This window comes from Anopheles arabiensis, chromosome 3, assembly GCF_016920715.1.
Source record: "Anopheles arabiensis isolate DONGOLA chromosome 3, AaraD3, whole genome shotgun sequence".
Lineage (NCBI taxonomy): Eukaryota > Metazoa > Arthropoda > Insecta > Diptera > Culicidae > Anopheles > Anopheles arabiensis.
In genome coordinates this window covers 67012151-67037664 of record NC_053518.1, presented here as the reverse complement: position 1 = coordinate 67037664, position 25514 = coordinate 67012151, and the positions used below count along the sequence as shown (strand labels likewise).

General features: G+C 44.9%; 2 protein-coding genes across 6 annotated transcripts in view; one reads left to right on the top strand and one right to left on the bottom strand.

Moving 5' to 3' along the window:
• LOC120904454 (spectrin beta chain) overlaps positions 1-18752 on the bottom strand; it is a 34725-nt gene extending 15973 nt beyond the window's left edge. The window contains exon 1 of one of the 5 annotated variants that reach the window (XM_040314441.1): positions 18316-18752. The gene's annotated coding sequence lies outside the window, so the exon portion shown is untranslated. Of the gene's footprint in view, positions 1-15135; positions 15156-15446; positions 15743-18315 lie in introns of those variants that run through there. The other 4 variants (XM_040314443.1, XM_040314442.1, XM_040314444.1 and 1 more) reach the window with 4 other exon arrangements.
• Positions 18753-22429: 3677 nt separating this feature from the next.
• On the top strand, positions 22430-25282 carry LOC120904456 (signal recognition particle receptor subunit alpha homolog). The gene is made up of 2 exons (XM_040314457.1): positions 22430-22856; positions 22934-25282. The coding sequence occupies exons 1-2, from the start codon at positions 22740-22742 to the stop codon at positions 24782-24784; spliced, it is 1968 nt and encodes a 655-aa protein (XP_040170391.1). The 5' UTR covers positions 22430-22739; the 3' UTR covers positions 24785-25282.
• The last annotated feature ends 232 nt before the right edge of the window (positions 25283-25514 follow it).

The window sequence follows — 25514 nt, the reverse complement described above, 5'->3', positions numbered from 1 at the left end:
CTCCCGGCTCAATCATCGTTCACAGACGACTCCAGAGCTGCATCGAAAGCAATTGAACGGACTTCTTCTGCTTCTCTCTGCCACTTGTTCCCCTCTTGTGCCCCTCTATATTAGTACTACCAAGTCTACAAAACACACTCTTTTAGGGTGTATGTTAGAGCGCCGTCTGAGCCGTAGTGGTACGTCAGAGGCACAGGCAGACAACAGCACAGCGCAACTCACTCTATTTTGGGCGTTGTCCAAACGAGACGTGATACGCCGCGAGCGAGCCGCGGTCACACACACACATACCCCAAACCCTCTCTAAAACCTCTCGGGAAACAGTCGACGAAGACAGTGGTGTGGTGTTCGGTGGCGTGTTTCTCGAAAATACAATCTGATGTGACAAGTGCCGTGTATGTACGTACCTTGGCAGTAAACATCCAAAAAAAGAGCACAAAAATCACGTCCCAACTCTCTTCGCGTTAGTTAAAAAAAACCCTTTTTGCTGATAACGAAAAACACACACCCATGATAAGGGGACCTGACACTCTGGGGGGACTTACAGGAAGATAGAGAAATTCGAGTAAATTGGGTTTACGACCCTTATTGGAGCAGGGGTATTTTTGCTGGAACTGGCCGTTACTCCAGACATTCTGTGGAAATTCTACATCATCAAATGCACCCAACATTTCGATCAATGCACAACCCCTCCTTTCACTTCGCTGGTACAGAGGACTCACTGTTATCAAAGATATCGTTGGTGTGGACTAAGACTTGATAACAGAAACGTTTCCTTTCATAGCTTCCATGAAAAGTGACTTTATTGGTAGAAATGTAGAATGCATTACGTTAACTCCAGTGCAGAATTTGCCCCCAAGCAATGATGTCATACTGAACAATAGAGAACAATTGTAACGAAAGATCACATCCCCCCACTCGGAATGACTTCATGAATTGAAAGAGTTCGCAAGAACCAGTGAGTGACCGGGTGACATCGCTCGGAAAAGAGGTTAAATGTTAAATTTATTCCATTAGATTTGTCATTCCAGCAGCTCCGGGGGAGGGTCCATCCGTCATCGACTGTTTATTGGATGGAGAAACGGAATGAAACAATGAAACAATCATGTTTCTTTTCACGCTGAAAAACAGTGTGTTACGAGAAGCAAGCTTGTTATGAGTGCAGTTTTTGAGTAACTCTCGAAGGGTGAGAGGTTAAAGGGACATAGAAAAAAAGCTTTTTCTTCTTTTAAAAAAAAACCCATCGTTGAATGATGTCGATGTCATTCGTTCACTATCAAAGACCCCCTAACAGAGAGGGAGAGAGAGTCAAACACAGTGTTGCACAATCGACGCCAAACAACATCATGATCAGTCGCACACATACACGCTTCACCGGCCCTCCTAAGAGGAGTACACCAAACACAGTCAATTATGTACCGCCGTGCCGGGCCGTTGTCAAGTGGTAGAGGCAGACCAACTTCTCCACACCTCACTCTCTCCTCTCCCTCTGTTGACCAGCACGGCACGGTCACGATCACAATGTGATAACAAACGAAGCAATCCAGCCCCGCGTCCAGCGGTACACCATCAACGGCCTTCCCCCGTCCGTGCGATTCGGAAATGATTACCAAATACACAAGACAGATGGGGAGGGATGGGGCAGTGGCAACTGTGGCGGTCATCCGGGGCGAGCAGGAGAACCGCATCGAATCAAACACAATAACCCGGGCCGGGCATGATGTCACCACACAGTCGGGGAGGGTCGAGAACTGGGTGCCTGATATGCTGCTACTACACTCACACAAGCATACTCTATTGCTCTATCTGAGAAGGGGTTGGAAGAATATTCCACATTATACTTGCATTTTAAAACTTTAGTTTGAAAATGAAATAAATTAATTCAAAAGATAGATAAGCAAATAAATGTGAACGAGTGATTTGTTTATTTTCACAACTTGTTGTTGTTGTTTGTGGTCGATTTGGGTGGGTAGTAAAAGGAGGAGAAGGGTTTGAGCATCACCATCATCATCATCTCCGATGGCCTTGCAGCAGCATCATCATCATCGGCGGGCGGTAAAAGGTTAAAAGTGTGCACTGTAAACATGCTTTTGGGTGGGTTCGTTCGAGTGGAGAGTTCGAGGAGGGTTGGATTTGCGTTTGTCAGACCTTTGCAACATGATAAATGTTTAACACATTGGTGTTGTTGTGTGTAAGGCGAGCTGTTAACGAACGTTTCAAATAAATCAAACATCACATGGCATGTGTTTGTGATCAACAATTCAACACACAAACACAAATATAACAGATCAGTTATTTATTGAAAAAAGGAATTTACTAAAACATCAAACTAAAACTTCATACATCGATGACGTAGGCCTGGGAGCTCCTCGTCGTTGCGAGATCACGAGTTGCCTGAACCAACCGAACCAAAATCGAAAAGACTCACATGACACACACACGAGATCTATCGATAGCGATAAAAAAAAACACACAACTCTAAAGCCAGAGATTTAGCTCGCTGCCGGCAGAGCTTTCGCGAAGTGAGATAGAGCTCTGTAAAGCGAGTTACTACTGCTGCCCAAAAGCGGATCCCCTCACAACAACACTTTGGTTCCATATTAGGCAAAGCCGGCCTGCATTTCCACGCAGGGGACCACCACGTCTGCTCCACTAGCCCGGTTTAGTGGAGCACGAGAGAACGTGTTTAGCTGCCTTGTTTTTGTTCATTTTGTGTTTGTATGTGAAGAACATTCCCTGCACATTCAGGTGTACTACATATAGTAGACACATTTATACTTAAGCGTATGAATCAGTTCAGACGTTGCGCACTCTCTGCTTGTGATGAGAAGGGAGCTTGTGCAAAATTAGTATATCAAAATAAGTGCATCAATCAGATATTTAAAAATAACGAATGTTCCAAGAACGGTGAGCTCACACCGAACAACAACGCGGTGTGAAACATTGAACTTTGGCTTTTTATGGCGCTTTGGAGGTGGGATAGCACTACATCTCAAGACTTTTTCAGTAGATATCGCAAAATCATCACACAATCTCACAACTGTCAATTATTTCACGCAACTAGCGCATCAGATGTCATTTCAAAAGCCACGCAAATAACAACCTTATCAGTTGATATAAAAAAAACTGGCAGTAAATATCACAAACATTGTTTTGTTCGACTTCAGGAACCTTTCAAACTAAATATGTATATCTGTAATCCTATCCTATATTGAAGTTAGCCACACCTTAATCCAACGATGATCAGATCACAGTCGTAGTAATTTCCCTTTCAAAATACTTCAAATACTTCAACGGCACACACTCCTCTCTCTCTCTCTGATTGAAATGTTTTGTCAGGAGAGCTGCGTTCGGCAGGTTCCTGCTGCTGCTGCTCCTGTCTTTTTGCCCTTTCTGAATCTGATTTTCATGGTCGTTACTCACGTTGGTTGGTGGTGCGGCGGTTTGATCCATACAACACTCTGCCAATCACACCAATAAAGAGAGAGGGAGAGAGAGAGAGAGATGTTTGTACCAAACAGAGCAAGTGGGTCAGAAAACCGCATACACAAAACAAGCAGCGCGACCTATCTCGCCAATGCAGCAACAGCAAACAGAGTCAGCAGCGGCAGCAGCAGCACCAGCAGCAGCACCACCGACCATCGTTGCCTTTTGCTGCGGCACTTGAGCGTACGAGAAGCGCGCGGTTGGGATGTTATTTTTAGGCTATGACTAAATCAGCGTTGAATTTGTTAAAGTCCACAGTGCGGACGTGTGCGCTGCCGCCTCTCACCATCGCTGCGGAAAGAGGGGAGCTAAGAAAGGAAACGGTAGTGGTTTAGTAGTGTTTGGACCAACAACGACGACGATGAACGCGACGACGCAAATTTTGGATTTAAATTCCCATCATCACCACCATCACCACCATGCTATGCTGCTGCTGCTGGTGCTCCTTAGGATGGGAAAAGCCGTTTTTTGCACGGCTGTATGTGTGAGTGTGTGAGTGAGGAAAATGCAGTAAATTTATCGGAAAACGGATTGAAGGAAAACACTTCTTCTTGAGCGCTTGCTGCTGCTGCAGTCTGTGCAATGCGGTGTTGTGGTGCACACATTTAGCACACTTATGGGTGTGTTGGGCGCTGCTCTGGATGACTTCATCTCACGCTTTTGCGTAGAAATTCAAAAACTTCTAGGCTAATCAAATGAGAATCTTATATATTTTTTGTGCAATCTTATGGTTTTGTTACATTATTTGAAGCAATTTTCCTCAAATTATCAAATTTTGAAAATAAGTAGTCAAGAAAATGTGCCAACATTTTGAGAACAAAATTACACATGTTATAAGTCGGCTGCTGAAAATCGGAACTGATAACATTTAAAATATATCGAACAATGTTTTATTTATTTTTTGTTTTAATTAAACGTAGCATATGTTTATCGATTTTCACTTTTTCTCGAGCAATTTTCACTAATGTTGAATTTTGGGAGATGATTTCCCCATGCGTAGACAACATATTAAAAAAGTGAAATCGTTTCTCAGAAAGTCTAGTAAAGATGACAAACCTTACGAGAACCTTACGACCTTAAGATGATCGTACTATTTTAAAAGAATTTAAACTTCACCCACATTTAAGGTATCGCTTAATCTCGAGCAATTTTCACTTGTTTTTGTGTTTTGTGACATGTTAGTGATTTATATCGCAAAAGATTTAAAAAAAACTCTACGTGATCGATATTTTATAAAATGTGCCAACTGTATGAGAAAAAGTGATAGAATCTTGAAAATCATCTGCTATCTGTCGGATAATATCGAACATCGTGTTACAATAATAATTAATTTGGCACGCCAAAACATGATATCACTAAACAAGGTATGACAGTGTTAAATCATGTCAAAACTAGTCTAGAAAGAGTGCCAATTATATAAGAATAAGTGATAAATATTTAATGTTGGTTTGCCGTTCAAATTTTGTTAATTATAAAACAAAACAAAAATAAATTCATTTTCGTGCAATTTGGAACGACCGACAACTTATGTCATTATTTTGTCATCTCAATTTTCCGTTTCTCGTTTCATATTTAAATCCTTTTGATGGCTGATAGTTGTACGTTTTTTTATATATAGAAAGGAATGTTCCATATATATGCTTAAAAACTCCGTACTTATATAATCGCAAGTTCTAATTACGTTACGGTTTTATGTCTTTCTTCTAAACATGTCTTAACAACCAAATTAACGTTCTTACTCTAGCGCACACACACGCCACTACCCTCTGCAAAGACAATCGGTGTAAACGAGAACGTAATTCTTCGTTGCCGCTGTCCCATTTTTTGGAGTCACACATTTTGGTCGTAATTCAATATCGCCGCATTGTGGAGCAGCGAGCAGAAAGGCACCACCCGACGAGCTGGAACCGTTCTGGGGTTTTGCATCGTAAGTACAGAACAGCACACACTATAGAGAGTGAGTGAGCTGAAAAGGTGCTCTCATATTTCACAATTACAATTCCGAAATAATCCAACACCGCTCATCCTCAGGGGGACGGGTCGGTGCATCATCTGAGCTGCTCACTGAACGCAAGTGTCTTGTCGCGTGGGGCCCCGTGGGCGCAAGACCGTCAAGATCGGATGAATAATCAAAACCATCAGAGAGTACGCTCACATGCGCACACAACACAAATGGTCAAACGGAAACTACTGAACAGCAGCAGCACAGCAGAAGGGGTAAGGGTAAAAAAGTTGAAGGAAGACCCGCACAGTGTGACACCAAAAACGAGCGCGCGCGGGCAGGAAATGACCCATCCAATACAGCAGCGACGAACGAGAGCGACGCGCGACTCCTCCAGCAGCAGTAGTAGTAGCTCGTCTATGAGGTGATTGAATATTCTAATGAGGCACAGGTTCGAGTCGACAAACAGAGAGAGAGAGAGAGAGAGAGACAGAGCGTGCAACGGAACGGTGGAACATTTGTTTTATGTTAGACATTATTTGCTTATTACCGCCACCCTCCGGGGAGGCGTTTGTTTCTATTTTGTGCCACACGTTCACACACGGGCAGCAGCACCTCTCCAACACACCCCAACCAAACCCAACACACTCGACCACTCAACAAGCACACTGCAGCAGGAAAGGGTGTGGTCTCGCGGTGGTTCATCAGGGCCATCAGTGCTTCGAACGATTTCGATGGCGTGGCGTTCGACACTAGGTCATAATAATTAGTGATACCACTCGGCCGGCCTGCAGTACCTTCTGCACCATCCCAACCCAAAGAGTAGATGATGTCCCACAGGTCTCAGGGAATGGTTGGAAACAATATTACTATACTTCCGAGACGCTAGAAGGAAGGCAATGGGGAGCTAATTACCACACATTTATTGACAGCGTAATGGTGGTGTCATCGGAGTGTAGTAAGGCGTTAAAAAGTAAACAAATCATCGCAACAGCAGTCGAAGAAGACGTTCGAAGGATGATGGTTCTGATGGTGTCACACAAACATTGCTTGGGGTTTTTTATAACGTCTTATAAGCTCTCTTCCTGTTTTGCAAGAGTTTGTTGTTTTTTTATGTGCTAAATTAATGAAGATTAACTGTCGCATGACAGTTACGGTTCGCCACACACCACCACAACACTCCCTCTCAGTATCTCACCCATCCCTTCACATCTTGTTTAAATATTAAACCAACTTTCGGGACGAAAATGGGAAGCGACGGCCAGTCTCTCTCTATAGTTTCTTATCTTGGCATGTCGGCGCTATAGCTTGCAGGTATTGAGGGATAGTCTTCTTCCCTTTCCCTTCTGTCCGTTTTCTTCTGCTATGGAAAGAAACCTTACCAATACCGGCACGATTATCTGCACCGGGTTTCTTTTTATTATTTCTACCGAAAACGGGAACACATGAGGAGGGCGTAACAGAAGTGTAGAACAGATTAGATTTCGTTGCAGAGCGGCCCCATCGCAAACCCGAAACAAGTAACTTAACTTCTTTAGGTCGGTCTGTTGTGGAGGAGGCCCGTGTGGAAGCAGAAATCACAGAAATCGATGGTGGTGATGATGATTGGAGGATATGGAGCGAACCATTTATACCAATGGTTCTCCGACCTGACCTCTGCTTTGCGTGGTTGAACAAGTTACGCAAGATGGTTCGAAGGGCAACCAAGGGAAAAAAGGAAACAGGAGGGAAGATGGGTGCTTTGCGAAAGTTGATTAGCAGCAGCAGCAACCAGGGCACGGGGGAGCTCGGTTGCAAGCAAAAAAGACAGGCAAAGCTATTAATTTAATGAATGATGCGTGGCACAGGTAGACGAAACCATAAAACCTGGTTTCTTCAAACACAGCCGTTTATAAATCGCTAGAGCCTTGAGCCACATTTTTCGTATTATAACTTTATCTAGACTTCGGTTAAAAGCCAAACAAAATCGGAAAACATCATTTAACCAGCAGTTGAAGTTAGATTCGAACTCACGATCCTGCGTGTGAGAGTCCGCTCACTTACCTACGGCTCTATTCAGCTACTTCCAATGTTCACTCTTAAGAGTCAATATATATCTCTGATTTGGAAGTAGTTTAACCTGACTAAATCTGATTAGCAAGCCGAATTACTTGCGAGGTTATTGTAAATAGATATCTTATCATTAAATAAACATTATAAAATTTATTTTTTCCATATTTCTCTTTTAGCAAAACAATTTAGACATGAGGCCGTGCATACAATCAACACCTAACAGTACCTCAAACATTGTATTATTAAATACACACAAACACAGTTTGTTTAGCTATTTTTTATGACCCTTCTTACGTCCTCACTGTTGCCAATAGCAGGGAAGTGTCATTTGAATGACAAATCTCGTACGCTTACAGATTATTGTATAACAACAGATACATTTATATAAAAAAAAAACTATATTTAATAGGAAAAAAGACACTTAGAGAGTCCTCTTCCTGCTCATACTAAACCCAAGATAGGTTACAAAGGCTGGAAACAATTTCTGAGGATGCAAAAAATAATTCCAAAATCAAAATGTTCTATCCCGCGTGTCTCTACTGCGCATGTGATGGAAATGGCGCCAGTGTGTGACACATCATGTTTGTGTGTATATCTCTCCCTCTAGTCCTGTATTTCCTGTGGCACAAACACACACACACAGGCACATATGCTCTTCCGGGATATCCTTACTGTCTGTTTCTGGTGCACGATAAAAGCACAATGAACTCGCAGCAGGTTGAAAGGTTACGTCAGTCCAGTGTCAGATTCATATATAATTTACACCAAAAACCTTAACAAACGTACGGTGAGACATAAAAGACTAGAGCTGGGGCACACAGCACGGTGGGAGAGAAAGAACATTTAATGGGTCAAACGATGCGATGACCTCAGGGTTTGGGTTTCTGATTACATCAGTGCGTCCGGGAAATGTCTGCGTTCTAGAATGTCATCATTTTTATTGATGTTTTCTTGTTTTTTACGCTCAAATTAAACGATTATAATTAGAGTGATCACCCGATGTGTGGTCACGATTTTTTGTACACCAAAACAGGCTTACTAGAGCGCAACCAAGCTCCAATAAAATGTTATTACTTCCAACAAATGAATGCCTACGCGGAGCGCTGCAAAAAAAAGCGTCTTTTCGCTGTAGCATAAAGAACACAGCGTTTTTCCTTCGCCCAGCCCAACAAGTGCGTTTCGAAATCGATGTTTTATTTTTATTTCCCGTTTCTCGGGCTGAAACGGGGAGAATACGAAGACATCACTGTGCCCAAAGGAGACATCATCGGCACATCAACATCATCATCGACAACAGCACACAACGATAGAGCTCACATGTGCTACACTGCTCTTGATGGTGGGATTCTCAGCACCCGACAGAGCTTTGCAGCTAATGTGCTCTTCCTTCGCTTGGCGTTTATATTTGGTATCAATCCAGAAGTACCACACAAAACCGTACGTCACCGCATTTCGCCACTAGCAGCAGCAGGCGGCAGCTTCTCCACGCTTTGCCAATCTTTACACATCGCTTTCTTGCTTGCACCTCCGGCGGTCAATAGTGGCATCCCCCGCGCGTAGGGTCAAGTGGCGACGGCGTCAGTTACGAAAATAAAACACTACTAGATACCATCGATACCGCACCGCGATGATATGGAATTGAGTTTTATGGTTGTAGTGGCATACCATTCATGTAAGGTTTGCAATACACTTCAAGAAAAAAGGTCGTCTTTGCAGGTTTTAGAGCCGCCTAGAAGTAACTTTGTTAGTGGTATCCGGATGTCTTATTCCGTTTTTTTTCCGGTCAATTTACTTCTACACCTGCCATAATAAATTTTATTTTCATAATCCATCTGGATGGTCCCTTCTTGAACGATTCCAACCAAAATTCCGCCGGATGAAGCGTTCCTTATTTGGTTCAGCATATCTAGTAGGAAAAATTTCGAAGCAAACATCTATTGAATTAAATCGTCAAGTTTTGAAATTTCCATATGGTTGCATTTATAATCACAAATTATTCCACAAATTCTCACAAACACGCCACTGGAAAATATCAATTCCGTTGACATATTGAGCCGAAATTGTAGATTCAAACTTCAGTTTATTGTTTGTATTATCATGTGCCAAAGATGTGAATTCAACTGACCAATAATAGCACACCGATACTGATTATAAATGATTGCTGCTTATTGTCTATTTTGTGATTTTGTACTCACTCTTTTTGATTTTGATCACATTTTTTGTCAAATCAACTGAACATTGGTGTATATGTCACAAACATTTGATCAAAACTCATTCATTTTAAAAAAGTTTTCCAATTGTTTAGAAATTAAATTCAATTCCTCCATTCTTTTGTTTCCATCTTCAATGCAAATGCTCAAATGCTTTGTGTCATGGATCTGCCCCTTTGGCATTCATGTGTTCCTTTGTAGCATAAAATCAAATAAAGCTACCACACATGTCCGCATAGACACACAGACACACGACGTTCGCATAAATACACCGCTAAACCCCATTACGTTTCCCTCCGACCGTGTTCTTCACTTCCTGTCATAGTTTGACACCTTGACCAACTATACCTTTCTTCTCCTAGCCCATCATCATACCCTAGCCCTTCCATGAAACATCACACACAAAAGGCACACAAAATGCGGATGCGGCGGAGGGCTTTGCACGCTTCAAGAACCATATGGCCAGTTAGATTCGGTGTTGGTGGTTGTGGTGGTGCTGTATGTGTGCCTTCCCATTCCCGATAGTGTTTAGAAACGAAAGTTCATTTGCCCTTTCGGTGCCCTTTTGGGCTAGCGCGTACCGTTGGTGTGGGGGGTTTTGTTTTATTTTTCACCCGCGTTTGTTTGATTGGTTTATGTTTGAATGGAATAAAAAACTCAACACTATCTGCAACATGCGTTCGTTATGATGATATTGCTGTTGCAGGCGAATCAGACACGTTGACATGAACGCCTCAATCTAACAACTAGTTTTTTGTTCTGTTATTGATTTCCTTGGCAATATTTGTGGAAGAAAGTTAGCTACATAAATCATTTTTAATGTCGCAATGAACATCTGAAGCGTCGCTAATGGTGCGATTCTAAACAATAAATGGTTTTGATTAATATTTTTTGTGAAAAACGAGTCCAAAAATAAGACTTTTTTCAATATTAATATACAACATGCTCATTAGAACAAATGGTGGTTACTCTCTCTCGAATCAAAATGGTGTTAATGCACCGTGTCACATGTGCAGACACACACACACACAGGCCAAACATAACCGATGAGAAGCTACGCATGTCAGCGTGAGTGATTATTATGGCGTGTCGGAATTTTCCCCTGGCCAGAACCGCAGCCAACCCCTCATATACTTCCGCCGGTCCATTTTCTCCATGATATTTTCATTCTTTCGCGTCATTTACGGTGTACCGCGACATACGCAGAGTAGAACAGGGGGTGCGCTGCTTTTGAAAAATATTACAACCCGCAGCATAATGCAAAAACACTATTGTTTTCTCTATACCAGCGCGAGTAGCTGGTTGGCCGTTCCGGCTGGTATTGTCCGTAATACGTGGCACCAACAAGAGCTGCTAGGATGTATTCTAACATTTAACGATGATGGAAATGAACGTGTGGCGAATATACAGGGTTTCCCAGGAGTTTTCGTAGCTGTGGGACACTTTATTGAATCTTTCTTACGCAAAATGTACTTAATGTAATGGTAACTGGACTCATTAGCACCCTTATTGGACATATCCAATAGGAATTTTCAAATAGGTTGCCATAGAATCCGTTGCCATTTCCGTCAAATGCAGTTCTCTTCTTATAAGAAAGAGTTAAGGGAGAGTCCCACAACTATGAGAACCCCTGGAAAACCCTTTAATGCATTTGTTGATTAAAAAATGAAGTAATTAGAGGAATAGAACAGAAAACAGGACAAGTTAAAAAAGTTTAAAAAAAACACACATTTTCTGTTCACAAATACGCAAGAATTACGATCTGTACAGTGGCACAATATGCTATTATACCTGGCTGGCAAATACCAAACCCACAAAAAAGCTTCATTCTCTGCTTGATTGTCGACCTTGTCGAAAGGTTGTTGTTGGTATTGGTTCCCTGCCAGCCCGACACACGAAAGCAATTTAACTTTTATATCGCCACCCATAGGCCGGTTTCTGTGTCGGTTCAAGCAAAGTATGTATGTGTAAGGGTGTAGTGTGCAGGTTGCAAAGTGTTTCCTCCTCCTCCTGGCGGGCAGGACCGATTATTGGCCAGTTTCGTGACAGGAAGGAAGTTGCAGATAAAAAGCAGTAGGAAGAAAATAAAGGGAATACAAAATCCGGAACCTTTCCGCTCTCATAACATCCACACACACATACACACATTTGGGCCCGCTCCAAAAGGGCAGAGGACAGATCGTTGTCGACAACAGCAAAAATTGTGTTTTTTTGCTAAGGAGTAGTTCCAGAGTACGTAATCAGTTGGCAACGGTTTAAGGGTGTACTAATTTGAAATTAGTTTCAGCTTGTGTAATGGAGCTAATTTATGGACCTACTTCTCTGCAAGAAGAAGAATGTTTTTGAGAAGGTTCTAAAATGTTTTCTTTATGGTTATTAGCACAGTACAATATGGTTTTTGAAGTTCCGATCTCAGCTACTGATATGGAGCACCATTGAGTTCGGAGTGAGAGAGGTCATCATTATTTAAACTGGCTGCTTGGTCCACATTTTGGTATATTGGTAAAGGCATTACAATAAAATCGGGCGGTCCAAATCGATTTTTTTCCAACAGAATAAAGAGTTAAAAGATGTTTATCCAGTCCTAAATGCCGAATTGAAACAAGTTTCATTATTGAACTGTGCAACATAGTTCTATCAAAAGACTCACTTATTCTTCACCGTGGCGTAACGTCCTACGCGGACTCATCGGCCTATACAGGCTTTTTTGACTTACTAAAAGAGCAATGATTTTGGTGAGGAACAGGCTCATAACATCCTGTTTTCTAGCTCAGTTTTCAATGTGAACAGCATTAACCAAAACTTTCAAGATGTTTTTCAACAGCTGTCATTATTTTTGACAGCTGGGCTGTTGAAAAAACCTCTTGCGATTGTTGAATAATGCCGTTCACATTAGAAAATGACCCGGAAAACAGTGTACGCTATTTTGAGCTTGTAAATTGGTGCCTCGTGTATGGTGTATTAAAGGGTTTCCCAAGTAGCTTTCGAATGTGCACATCATTATTCATCACATCCAAGATATTTTTGAACAGCTGTCAAATACTGTATTTTCGTTAAAAATGTCAGTTCTTATGCATGATTTTCAACACATGACAAAGAACTGTCAAAACTCAATCCAGCTTGAGACGTGTTAAAAATCATATGGAAGAACTGCAACATTATTGTGATGCAAATACAGGCGTCCCCCGAGTTACGACCCCCTCGAGTTACGACGATTCGCAGATACAACGATTTCGATTTTGACAGTTGAAAGATGTCATTGAGACGAAATTGATATATTTTTTTGAATTTCTGTGCAGATAACCGTTACAAACATATTTCCTCAGATTCCACAACACCCCGATCTTGAATACCTATGTCGTGTAAACGGCTTTTGGAGGGAAATTAATACATTATCGTACATTATTTTTAATAAAATATACGATTTCATAGATTCCGACTCTTCAATTTCGGTTATAAACTGTATATTCACAGATATTCGACATACGACTATTTCAACTTACGCCTTGCTTTAGGACATTTTTCCGGTCCCAAATACAGTCGTATCTCGGGGGACACCTGTATAATATTTGATAGATGTCGAAAAACATCTCGCAATCAATGAAAAATGTAGTCAATGTCATTTCATGGAAAGTAGCGCTTGTTTCTCTACTTCCTTTGCATTTTTTGTTGTTCTCAAAATAGTTTACCAGTAATACGATTTAAAGTACAGAAAGATTTAAAAAGTCCAATCTGTGGTTTAAAAATATTCAATTAGCAGTAAACCCGTTAAGCATAATGCTTTCCATAGCTTTAATCTGACGAAAAGCTGTTGGACAAATAAATGGTCTCCGTGTGAGCCTGTTAATGCAAATGTCCTTCCTGTCCAGTTAGATATGTCATACAAGAGACAAATTGAGATATCTAAAGCGGATCAGAATAGAAAATCAGAAATTTTGACACATTTGTTCTCGAACACTCGAGTCGCTTAATTGACCCTAAAGTATCTATACGCAAAAAAACAATCAACCAACCAACCTCTAATTTGCCTTCTGAAAAAAAAAATATTTTTATCAAATATAAAGTTGCATAAACAAACTTGAAAAACTCAATCGATGATTCTGAAAGGAATTCCAATAAAGTTTCCAATTCCGTTCGGAAGTTGCTCATCTCGGCTACGAAAAAAACTGATTTACTGTTAAATGTCACAAGGGCACAACGTTCCTGTTCCTTCCTTCCTCCTACAAGGATAAGATATAAAACCTTCCTTAGAGATTCCCCATAGTTCCGGAGAGTTTAGTCATATCGTAGAAAAAAAAGATAGGGCTAAAAATGTAGCAAAAGTCAACCACCCTCCCACCAAAACACGGAACGGCAAATCCACGGCGATATTTGCGTGCTTACGTGCCGTTATCTATTTTTCAACTTGCAAAACAAAGAAGTGGAAAAAAACAAATCACTAACACACATACATACGCAAACATATTTATCTTTGTTGTGCCCAAAGTCATCCGAATAAACAGAGGACACACGAAACCGCAGAGCCACCGACACGACACGACCGGATCGAAGCGCTCACCTGACCGACCCACCAACCTCAGGAGCTAGTTGGATGGGTTCTCGTGCGAACTTTGGAACGAACTAGGGGGGGGTTCATCGATTTTCAGCGATTTTGTAAGCGCTACATCCACTTACTTCCTGTTGCATATCCTCGCACCACAATGGGAGGATATACGCAAAACTTTTGCTTACGCGAAACCACGTGTAAGCAACATTAAGCAGATTTCCTTAATGTTTCCTTAACTTTACGATCTTATTTTTGCAATCAAGAAAAGCGAAAAAGTCCATTTGTCTGGGTGTGAAAATCATTTTCCAAAAACAAACGAACGAAAAAAAAAACAACAATTTCCCCCGCGCGCAAGCAGGGCTGCGGATACAGAAAGGAAATGAAAATAACAACACCAAGCACGAAAAGAACTCCTTCTGGGTGACACGAGAGAGTGAGAGAGAGAGAAGAGAGGAATGTGAATAGAAGAAAAAACGCACACACACTCACTCACTCACACATCCCAAGCGGAACGAAACTGCGGCTGACGGCAGCAGCACGTCGCGATTGCGCAATCTACCGGCAAAAGCGCTCTCTCGCTTGCGCTCGCACTCACTCACGGCGCTTCAAGTGCAAAAGAGCGATAGAGAGAGAGAGAGCGCGCGCTCCATCCCTAGCAGCAGAGGTGGACACGCACGCACTTTACGGTGGAGAAATTGGAAGCAGAACCACGATGTTAGAGTGTGTGCATGTGAGCCGTTCCCTACCAAACACCAGCACGTGTGGCTGTGTGTGTTGGGCTCTGTTCGGTACAGTCTGCGCGTTTTCTTCTTCACTTTCCGTGTGCGGTGTTTTATTACACCTCTCGCCCGTTCTATATTGCTTCTTTCACTTCTTCATTGCACCATCATTCACCTCACCTCCACCCCGTTTTTGCTTCCCCTTTTTCTTCGTCTCGTTCGCTTTTACCCTCTCACAGTCACAGACCAAACACAGTATCACTTGTTCACCATTTACCAGCAAGGGGGGAGAGCCCAAAAAGTACAGCACTGTGGTGTGTCTGTCAGGGTTCTGTTTCCTGTCCTCTGTGTGTGTCACTCACAGTTGCGCGCGTTTGCTTATCTTTTTCTTCGTTTTGTTCCGTATAAATTTCACACACCACATGATGAGTCCCCTTTTTCACTGCATCAGGAGACAACTTCACTAATACTCATTGACCAGGACAACTTACACTAAGCACTAAAACTCAACTGAAGGAGTTGCTCCAGAATATTCTAACTCATTGGACACTAATTCGAAAAGAAAATACTTCTCACCCGAGAAAATAACGAGTCTCGCTTCACACACACACACGGGCACGACACACTAATTCGATGTGGCGCTGCTGCTGTATGCGTTCCTTACCGGATCAAAAACTGCTCTGCACACGCATTTTAATGCATCCCGACTGAGCGCGATGTGTGCGATGGAGAAGCAGCCCGCAGCTTTCTCTTGTCGCTAATGGCGACCCCTTTCGGCCGTTCTTGCTCTCGCTCTTGCTCACACACAAATGAGAAACGCTCCCGCTCTAGCACGCTCTCCACTCTCGCTCGCCCCAAAACAGTTGTATGTTTATCTCTCTCTCTTTCTTTGCTGCTGCCGCTTTGAGGTCAAATTCATAAAAACAGAACCCCAAATCTCGTCGTTCGTCCCCACACAAAGTGTAAACGGCGCTGTTTCGCCCATCGCTCGCTCTCATTCGCTCCGGCACAGTCACAGCGAGAGCAAGAGAGCGCGAGCGAACGGGTGAAAGATCCACGCAGAGCACCGCAAGGGAGCATTTTTTTCTGTTCGTGTTCCCTTCTCGCGTTCCAAATCGTACGTATAGATGTGTACGTGTGTGTGTGTGAGATTGATTGGTCAAATGAACCGGTAAATTGCAAACAGCAAAACGAAAGCAAAATGTAATTAATTTTGTATTTCATTGCAAATGCAGTTAAAATGAATTACAATTTGAATCAACTTCTATTACGCTCTTTCTTCTCGCTCTCCTCTTCGCTCACACACATACATAGCGCGTCGAAGTAATAAAAGAGAGAAAGAGAGATAGAGAGCGCAGCAGTAAAAGATGAGCGATGATGTCATCAAGTAAAATAAAAATATCCCATCATTTCTCGCTTGCTCGCTCTCACTTGCGCTGCCTGCTCACGCGAACGGGCTTTTCCGCAATCGGGCGCGCGTGAGGGAGTGAGCAGGCAAGCAAATTGGAATGAAGATGGCGTTGGAGTGTTCGCGTTTGGCTTTTTGATAGACGACGACCGAATTTCTCTTCCCTGTTTCCTCATTTTCACGCAATAACACACACACACACACAACCACTCCCTCGGTCGACCCATTTGATGCGTGTTGTTTTCCTACTTTGCTTTCGGTCTTTTCCCGCGGGGCTAGAAAACCCCTCTGCTAACGGTACAACGTGTAAGGGAAGTGGATGAAAGAGCAGTTCATCTTCATTTTCCACCTTCTCCCGTATACTCTACACAGCCATGCACACACACACACACACACACACACACACACACACACACACACACACACACACACACACACACACACACACACACACACACACACACACACACACACACACACACACACACACACACACACACACACACACACACACACACACACACACACACACACACACACACACACACACACAAAGGGGGGAATAAAAACCTGCCTAAATAGATCGTATGGGCGTTGCCGCACGCCGCACAGCATTAGACGTCAACAAAAACCGTTTGCGTTGGGTTTTTTCTTGTTCTTTCCTCACTATTTCACCAAATTTTCTCTACTTTTCTCCACAATTCACACAACTACACACCAGCGTTTTGGCTGCTCTTCCGTGCGAGCGTGTGTCGCGCGCTGGCTGCCCTTTTATAACTTCACTTCAAGGCTTTTCGCCACAGAGTCGTCGACTTCCACACACTCGCAAAGCGCATCCGGCAGCACGCAGTGAATTAAACGCACGCGCACGCAGCAGCAGCACCCCAAAAATCTTCGATGGCGTTTTGACCAAAGAAAATTCATCTCCCCCCCCCCCCTTCGTCGCAACCTCGCTCACACACCCCAACAAATCCACCAGTTTCGCCACCTTGTGGCGGAAGAGAGATGCGTCGTTGCCGAGTTTTCCTCCGTGTTGTTCCTGGGAAGGTTTTCTTTTCCCCCGGTTTTTCTTTTCCACCGTTCTTTAGAGCAGTCACAGACAACACACACACACACACACACACACACACACACACACACACACACACACACACACGCACACACCCTACCGGAAAAACTCATTTAAGGTTGCAGCGGTCCTGCTCAGCCTGAACACGTCCTGTTCCGTCTCTTTCGTTCGCAATTCAGCGAGAAAAGTCTTTCTCATTCTCTCTCTCTCTCTCTCTCTTTCACGCTCTATCCTCACTTCTCACTCGCAAACCAGTTACCGTCTCACTCGCACCCGGGGTGTTGAAAATGGTGTAACGACAAGCGCGGCTGCTCTCGCCGCTCCCTAAAGGGAATGGAAATCGCGTTTTCTTGCCTTCCCCCATTCGAGGCGAGAAAAATCGATAATTTGACGAAGAACTAGGGAATGCTCTGCGTTTTTTTTTCTTCTCTTTTTCGAGATGCGCTAGGAGGAGGCTCGTTCCATTTTTTCATATTTCCAATTCGATCTCCCATTAAATGAACACACAGACACACACACAGATACACACACAAATGTAAGCTTCTTCTCACGCATTTTTCTCACTAAAGCGAAGACGGCAACGGCGACCCAAGGGCTACTTGGTCGGGAGCCAAGCGTCAGTATATTTTTTTATACCTTTCTCAGGTCATTCGAAAAGAAAAGCACAGCCACAACAACAACAAAGACGAAGACGAGGGGAAGAAAGAAGCAAGGGGAACCCAAATTTAGGGGCCACCGTCTGGCGCCTTCAGCACACACACACTCACACACACATACACACATGCACACACTTGCACAAAACGAGCAAACGATTTTAGCTGAATATGGGAAAAACGAGCGACGGTTGGAAGTTAACTTTTTTTTTTCTTTTTTTTTAATTTACCTTTTTCGTTATCTCTTCCTGCCGGGAAATTGAAGAAGTGCTAAAATATCTGCTCTGCTTGTATAGAGTACACCGCTACAGATTTTTTTTCTCTTAGGGCGCCACGCCACACCACTACACTTTGAACCGCCCCGCCGCACACACTCGCAGAACGACGGCAAATTTTCTTTCGCTTCCCTTTTGGCCGCCTGCAGTATGTATGTTTTCCTGATTTTGCTGTACAATTGGAACACTTTCTTAGCTACACTTTGAACCACACACAGACACACGGTTGTTGCACTACTTTTGGGTTTTCTTTCACTTGATTTTTCACTTTTTTCTCTCACTCACTGATATCTGTGCGCGACGAACAACGCCACCGTTCTGCGAAATTGGCTGCTACACACTCCGAAAGCCCACACCGAAATGAGGCAGAGCGCCGTTTGACAATTACATCGGAGAGCACTTGCTGCAGTGAGAGCGAGACGTGCTGTGCCGCAGAGCGGTGCATTTGCGAGTGTGTGTGCGTGTGATGGACGGACCCAGCTAACATTGGCTGACAGTTGGCGACAGTCAGCGGAGCGTTAGCAATACCCAACGAACGAAACGAGATTCAGCAAAATTCAAAAACTCAGAGTCAAAGTGGATACAGGCGGTCTCCGAGATACACGGTACCTCTTATTCGCGGATTCGGAGATACGCGGTTTACTAAATTTGACAGTCCTTTGAGCAAATTGTACTGATTTCACACATCGATTGTCAAATGCCAAATAATTTCCCGATTGATCGAATGTCAAAAACCATTTGAAATGGTGTAAAATTGTTAAATTCAGTCAGAATCACATCAAATAATTAATGTCCCAAGTGCCACAAATCCACTAAACGACCACTAAACGGCTTCAAAACGACTCAAGTTCTCAACCTAAACGGAATATAGAAAGACTTCGTTTAGCAGACGGCAAACGACTCATGCATTCTAAAAATAGCAAAAAAGCTGGTGACGCCATCTGGTGATGGGATACCCACCCAACCAGTTGAGCTTCATCGCTTGGAGGAGAGCTTTCTCATTTCCTCTGTACTGTTGAATGGTTTCGCATTATGCATCGCTAGAACTAGAACGGCGATACGATTGTTTACATACTAAACTCCAATAGAAACCACCAGCACTGAAGCAAGTGAGATTTGAGTAATGGTCGTTGGTGTTGATACCCACGTATCTGACCACACGACCATTCATATAGATTTTTGCTCAGAAAGTTAGAAGGCTATATAGGTCATGATAAGATGAAACTTGTCGAAACACATTGGAAGAAAAGGATAGCAATATAATAATCAGTTTTAATACGCCATCTATTGATCAAACCAATGAAGCTGTGGAGCTTTCATTTTTTTTCTATGGATTTTCAATTTTCCAGTCGTTTAAGCTTAATCTGTGGCGCTTGGGTCGTGCTGGATATATCTGGGGAACTGTTATGTGTTTGGACGCGCCCGCGGAAATGCGGGTCGTGTATTTGCGGCCTTACAGTGCGGCTGCTGACTGAGCCCCACATCAGCGTCGTCAAAGACGCCCGCCACAGCCTCGTATTCAGCGACCCCAAGGTCGCCTGCTGCAGTTTCCTATCCGGCAGAATCGTATTCTGCCCTGCTTCAGACCCGTGTACAGCAACATCACGGTCGCCGACTGCAGCTCCCCCTCGGCACGGACGCAATTAGTTCGCCGCTGCAGTTCTTCTATTCAGGGAAGTCTGCAATCTGCATTCCGCCAACGCTGCAGCTTACATTTGGACAGCTTCGTTTCGCCATCGCTGCAGATCCCATCAAGCGAATCATATGCCGCCTAGAGTACCAGTATCAAGCACCGTCGCCACCCACACATCTCTGGACACCCCGCAACGCACGTAAATTTGGCCGGAGGGTGTCGCCACGCCAATATTCCCCAATGGAATATCCCGCGTTGGCAGGACCCCTCCGTATAAATTAAAAAGGGGAGATGTTGTGGATGATACGCGACCCCTGTTCTCACCCCGACAGTCGTCCTGTCGATGGTGGAGCCCCAGGGAGGATGCCAGTGTGCGCACGCACACTCCGGCGCATCCATAAGCACCGCACGATCAGAGTGTGTGGAACAGCCGATAGAGCAGGAGCTCTCGGCAGGGCACGCGGCCCGTTTTACTGTGATTGTATATTGTTTTATCTGTAAATATAAAACGTTCTGTTTGTGCCGTGTAATACTTCAATATTGTGTAACACATCATTTGCTCGGACACAACACTAATTAATCGCACATACATCGTGAAAATTGATAAGCACATGTCCAAAGAAATAGTCAGCAGCTCGGGTGTGCTACAAGGAAGCAATATTGGCCCGCTTCTCTTCATATTGTTTATCAACGATGTTACCCTCGCTTTACCTCCCGACAGTGTCAGTCTGTTTGCCGACGATGCAAAAATTTTTGCGCCTATTCACAACACAGGTGATTGTACATTCCTGCAAGACTGCATCGAAATTTTCTGTTCGTGGTGCAAGCGTAATGGACTGACTATCTGCATCGAGAAATGCTACTGTGTGTCTTTTAGTCGATGCAGGAGCCCAGTGACTGGGACCTACTTCATGGACGGCACTGCAGTTAATCGACAGAATCATGCCAAAGACCTGGGCGTTCTGCTTGACTCTAGTTTGAACTTTAAACAGCATATCGATGACGTTGTAGCCAGAGGAAATCAATTACTTGGCGTGGTTATCCGGACAACTAATGAATTCCGCAACCCCATTTGCATCAAAGCTGTCTACAACTGTATCGTTCGTTCGGGGATCGCAATAATCTTCCTCCGTATGCTGCTCGGTGCCGTCTTCTAGGCCTTGAACCTCTTTCGGTTAGAAGACGTAATGCACAGTGTTGTTTCATCGCTGGTTTGCTAAATGGCTCTATCGACTCATCACCTTTGTTGCATCGAGTCGATATCTATGCACCATCTCGAACACTTAGGTCTAGAGAAACTCTACGGCTCGCTCAACCCCGTTCCAGTGCTGGTCGGTCAGACCCTATGTTCCGCATGTCGGCTGTCTTCAACACTGTCTCGGATTGCTTCGACTTCGACATCTCAACTCAGTGCTTCAAGGAACGTCTCCGGCTTTTGCCGTGGCCGCAGTGAATTGCGATGCAAATCTTGTTTCTGTTATGTTTTTTTAAATGAACTGTTACATCTTATTTAGGCCATACGGCCCGTTGAAGATTAAATAAATAATAATAACAATTACACTTCCTCAAGAACTACCAATTTCATGCATCCAAAACTATACAAATCCACCATGTAAGGCACACGTTCTTAACAAACTATTAAATTCATTCGTGAGCCATACTCAAGCGCCACAAATCCACTAAAAGACCACTAAACGAGTTCTAAACGACTCAAGCTCTCTACCTAAACGGAATACAGAAAGACTTCGTTTAGCAGACGGTGAACGACTCATGCATTCAAAAACTAGCAAAAAGCTGGTGGCGCCATCTGTTTGTGGGATACCCAACATGTGGTGCTTCCTCGCTTGGAGGAAAGCTTTCTCAAATAATGATGAGTTGTAATATGCCATCTATTGAGCAAACCAATGAAGCTATGGAGCTTTCGTTTTTTTTTTTTCTATGGATATTAGATTTTCCAGTCATATGCCAAAAAGTGCATATAGTAGATTGCTCTGCTGCGGTATCTGTAAACAGCTCTTCTTCTTCTATTTGGCGTAACGTCCTATGCGAACATGCCAGCCTATACAGACTTTCGAGACTTAATTCATTACCACGCAGCTGGATAGTCAATCCTTACTACGGGGGGACGGTCCATTCTAGGATTTAACCCATGACGGGCATGTTATTGAGTCGTTCGAGTTGACGACTGTACCACGGGACCGTGCAAACCGGTTAACAGTTCTTAAGCACAAAAAACTCATGAACTGGTCCATTAACAATATTTGACACCTACTTATCATAATTCCAACCGAAAGCTTTCAAATTCAACACCACTGAAAATGTTTCATGGGTACAGCAACATTCAGCTAGGAAAAGGTAGCCGTACCCGCGGCTGACACCAGCCATGTTTACACACCAGCGCAAATTGACAGCGCCCCACACTGACAGTACGTGACAACGCAATCGGTTTCAAAACAATGTTATCGCCAACACAGCAAACTTTGGACTGGAAACGCTGTGAATATTAGCTGAGAAAAGGGTCGTGTTTTTTCTTTCCCAGCAGGTCCAGCAAAAAAAAGCCCACAGTGCAAAAGTATTCGTACGCACGAGACCGCACGCCATTGTTGCCATTTGTTGTTTGTTTTCCGTTTTGCATTTGTTATTAGGTAGGGTTTTACGTTGTTTTGTTTTGCCCAGACCCAGACCGAGGCGTTTGTTATTTAGTTGCGTAGTACCAGTATAGTGCGTGTTCACGTGAGGCAGCAGGATGTTGGACCTGTTCACGATCTTCACCAAGGGTGGCATCGTGCTGTGGTGCTTCCGCAGCACCAACCAGCTCTTTGCACCGTCAGTAAATGCGCTAATTAAGAGCGTCATCCTACAGGTAATGTGCGATTCCTTTGCCCGCAATTCTCGTGGTCAAGCAGCCAAATAATTGACAGCTTCTCTGCCCCCTTTCAGGAACGTTCCGGCGTGTACGATCACGATGGCCTGTCGCTCCAGTACAAGCTGGACAACGAGTTCGAGCTGGTGTTTGTGGTCGCGTTCCAGAAGATACTGCAGCTCTCCTACATCGACAAGTTTCTGAGCGATGTGCATCTGGAGTTTCGCGACCGATACAAGAACGATCTGCGCGTTGACAATCGCAACTACGGGGCGGACTTTGAGTTCGGGGCCGACTTCCGGCGCATCCTCGAGCGGGCGGAAAAGTGGGGCCGGCAGCAGGCCACCATGCCGAAGCAGATGCGCAGCTACGAGGATTCGGCCAAATCGAAGAAAACGGTCGCCTCGATGATAGAGCGCAAGGGCGAGGAGAAGCCACCGGCCGGGGCGGGCAGTGGCAGCAAGAAGTCGGTCAAGATAGCGGAGAAGAAGAAGGCGGCGAGTGAGCTGCTGGCGGACAGTGACGGGATGGAGGCGCCCCGTTCACCCCGCTCCAACGGGAGCCCGCCCGAGCTGGGCGAGGATCTAATTATGGAGAGCCGCAAAAAGTTTGCGGAAAAGATGAAGGGCGGTAGCGGCGGCGGCGGCAAGGGCAGCAAGCTGGAGAAGCAAAAGTCGCCGAAATCGCCGCAGCAGCCGCAGAAGGGCAAGCAGATGCGCGTGTGGGATCTGGGCGGCAACACGAAGGATCTGCCCAACCTGGACCGCAGCAAGGACCGGCCGGAGGACGTGAAGAGCGACTTCACGCCGAACGATCAAATCATTGGCAGCATGCGCGGTGGCATCCGCGATCTGGACGTTGAGTCGGACAGCGAGGAGGACGACGAGGACGAGGACGAGGAGGAGGAAGAGTACGAGGAGCAGCAGCAGCAGCGTGGTGGCAAAAAGCCGTCCTCCTCCTCCCGCGGGGGCATGTTTTCCATGTTCAAGGGGCTGGTCGGGTCGAAGAATTTGACCCGCGACGACATGCAGCCGGCGCTGGACAAGCTGCGCGACCATCTGATCGGCAAGAACGTCGCGTCGGACATTGCGCAGAAGCTGTGCGACTCGGTGGCGGGCAAGCTGGAGGGGCGCGTGATCGGCACGTTCGACACGATCGCCACCACGGTGCGGAACACGCTGACCGAGGCCCTGGTGCAGATACTGTCGCCCAAGCGGCGCGTCGACATACTGCGCGACTGTCTGGAGGCGAAGCGGGCCGGCCGCCCGTTCGTGATGAGCTTCTGCGGCGTGAACGGGGTGGGCAAGTCGACCAATCTGGCCAAGATTTGCTTCTGGCTGATCGAGAACAATCTGAGCGTGCTGATTGCGGCGTGCGACACGTTCCGGGCCGGCGCGGTCGAGCAGCTGCGCACGCACATGCGCCACCTGAACGCGCTACACCCGGCGAAAAGGCATGGCGGTCGCAGTATGGTGCAGCTGTACGAGAAGGGGTACGGGAAGGATGCGGCCGGCATTGCGATGGAAGCGATCCGGTACGCGAACGATAGCAAGATCGATGTGGTGCTGATCGACACGGCCGGCCGGATGCAGGACAATGAGCCGCTGATGCGTGCGCTCGCGAAGCTGATCAAGGTGAACGAACCGGACCTGGTGCTGTTTGTGGGCGAGGCGCTGGTGGGGAATGAGGCGGTCGATCAGCTGGTCAAGTTCAACCAGGCGCTGGCCGACTACTCGTCGAGCGAGCGGCCCCACATCATCGACGGCATTGTGCTGACGAAGTTTGACACGATCGACGACAAGGTCGGTGCGGCCATCTCCATGACGTACATTACCGGGCAGCCGATCGTGTTCGTCGGCACCGGGCAAACGTACACCGATCTGAAGGCGCTGAACGCGAAGGCCGTTGTGCATGCGCTGATGAAGTAGGGGGGCTACTTGAAGGGGGGAGCGGTCAAAGGGTTCATATCTCCCAGGGGGTTCATCCAATCCTTACACATGCAGCTAGTCACACAAACACACACACACACATACCCATTCATTTCACACAAACAACTGGATAGAAACCCTTTAATGGCAATGGTTACCATTAATTCCAATTTGAATTCCACCCACAATCCAATTTCGTGCAATCGTTTAACCGGAAATCACACAGCAAACACCCACACAACTAGCCGAATCTAGATAATTAATAGTTGGGAGAGGAAGGGAGAAAGGAAGGTGTATTAGGGCGAGGGGGGTGGGTCGGTGATGCCCCCATCCCCACAAACCAATTAGGAGAAGGGGAGTGATTTTTTTTTTCTTCTAGGGGGTACATTCGGGAAAAAAGGAAAGGATGTCACGACAAAATCAAGGATCTTTTATGAGAAAGCGATAAGAAACAAAAAAGAAGGCGTGAAAAATATATACAAAAAATATTCCTTACAAGCAGCTTCGATTTTTTTCTACTTACCTTTCCCCGAATGTATGAGAAAATCCAATTACGCAAAACAGTGCGCGGAGTTTGGTTATGTTTGGACGATGTTTGTACCGCACACCGCACCCTCCCTGTCGTCCTGGGTTTCTTTTATTACCACAAAATTGAATAGCAGCTTCATAAGCGTAACAAACGAATTTTCTTGGACATTGTTCTTCCATTTTCTCGCCCACTGTTCCATCC

Excerpts from the sequence above, each read along its gene's own strand:
- LOC120904456 (XM_040314457.1), top strand. The coding sequence starts at position 22,740 with ATGTTGGACCTGTTCACGATCTTCACCAAGGGTGGCATCGTGCTGTGG. Across the intron at positions 22,857-22,933 it reads TTAAGAGCGTCATCCTACAG|GAACGTTCCGGCGTGTACGA; the intron begins GTAATGTGCGAT and ends GCCCCCTTTCAG.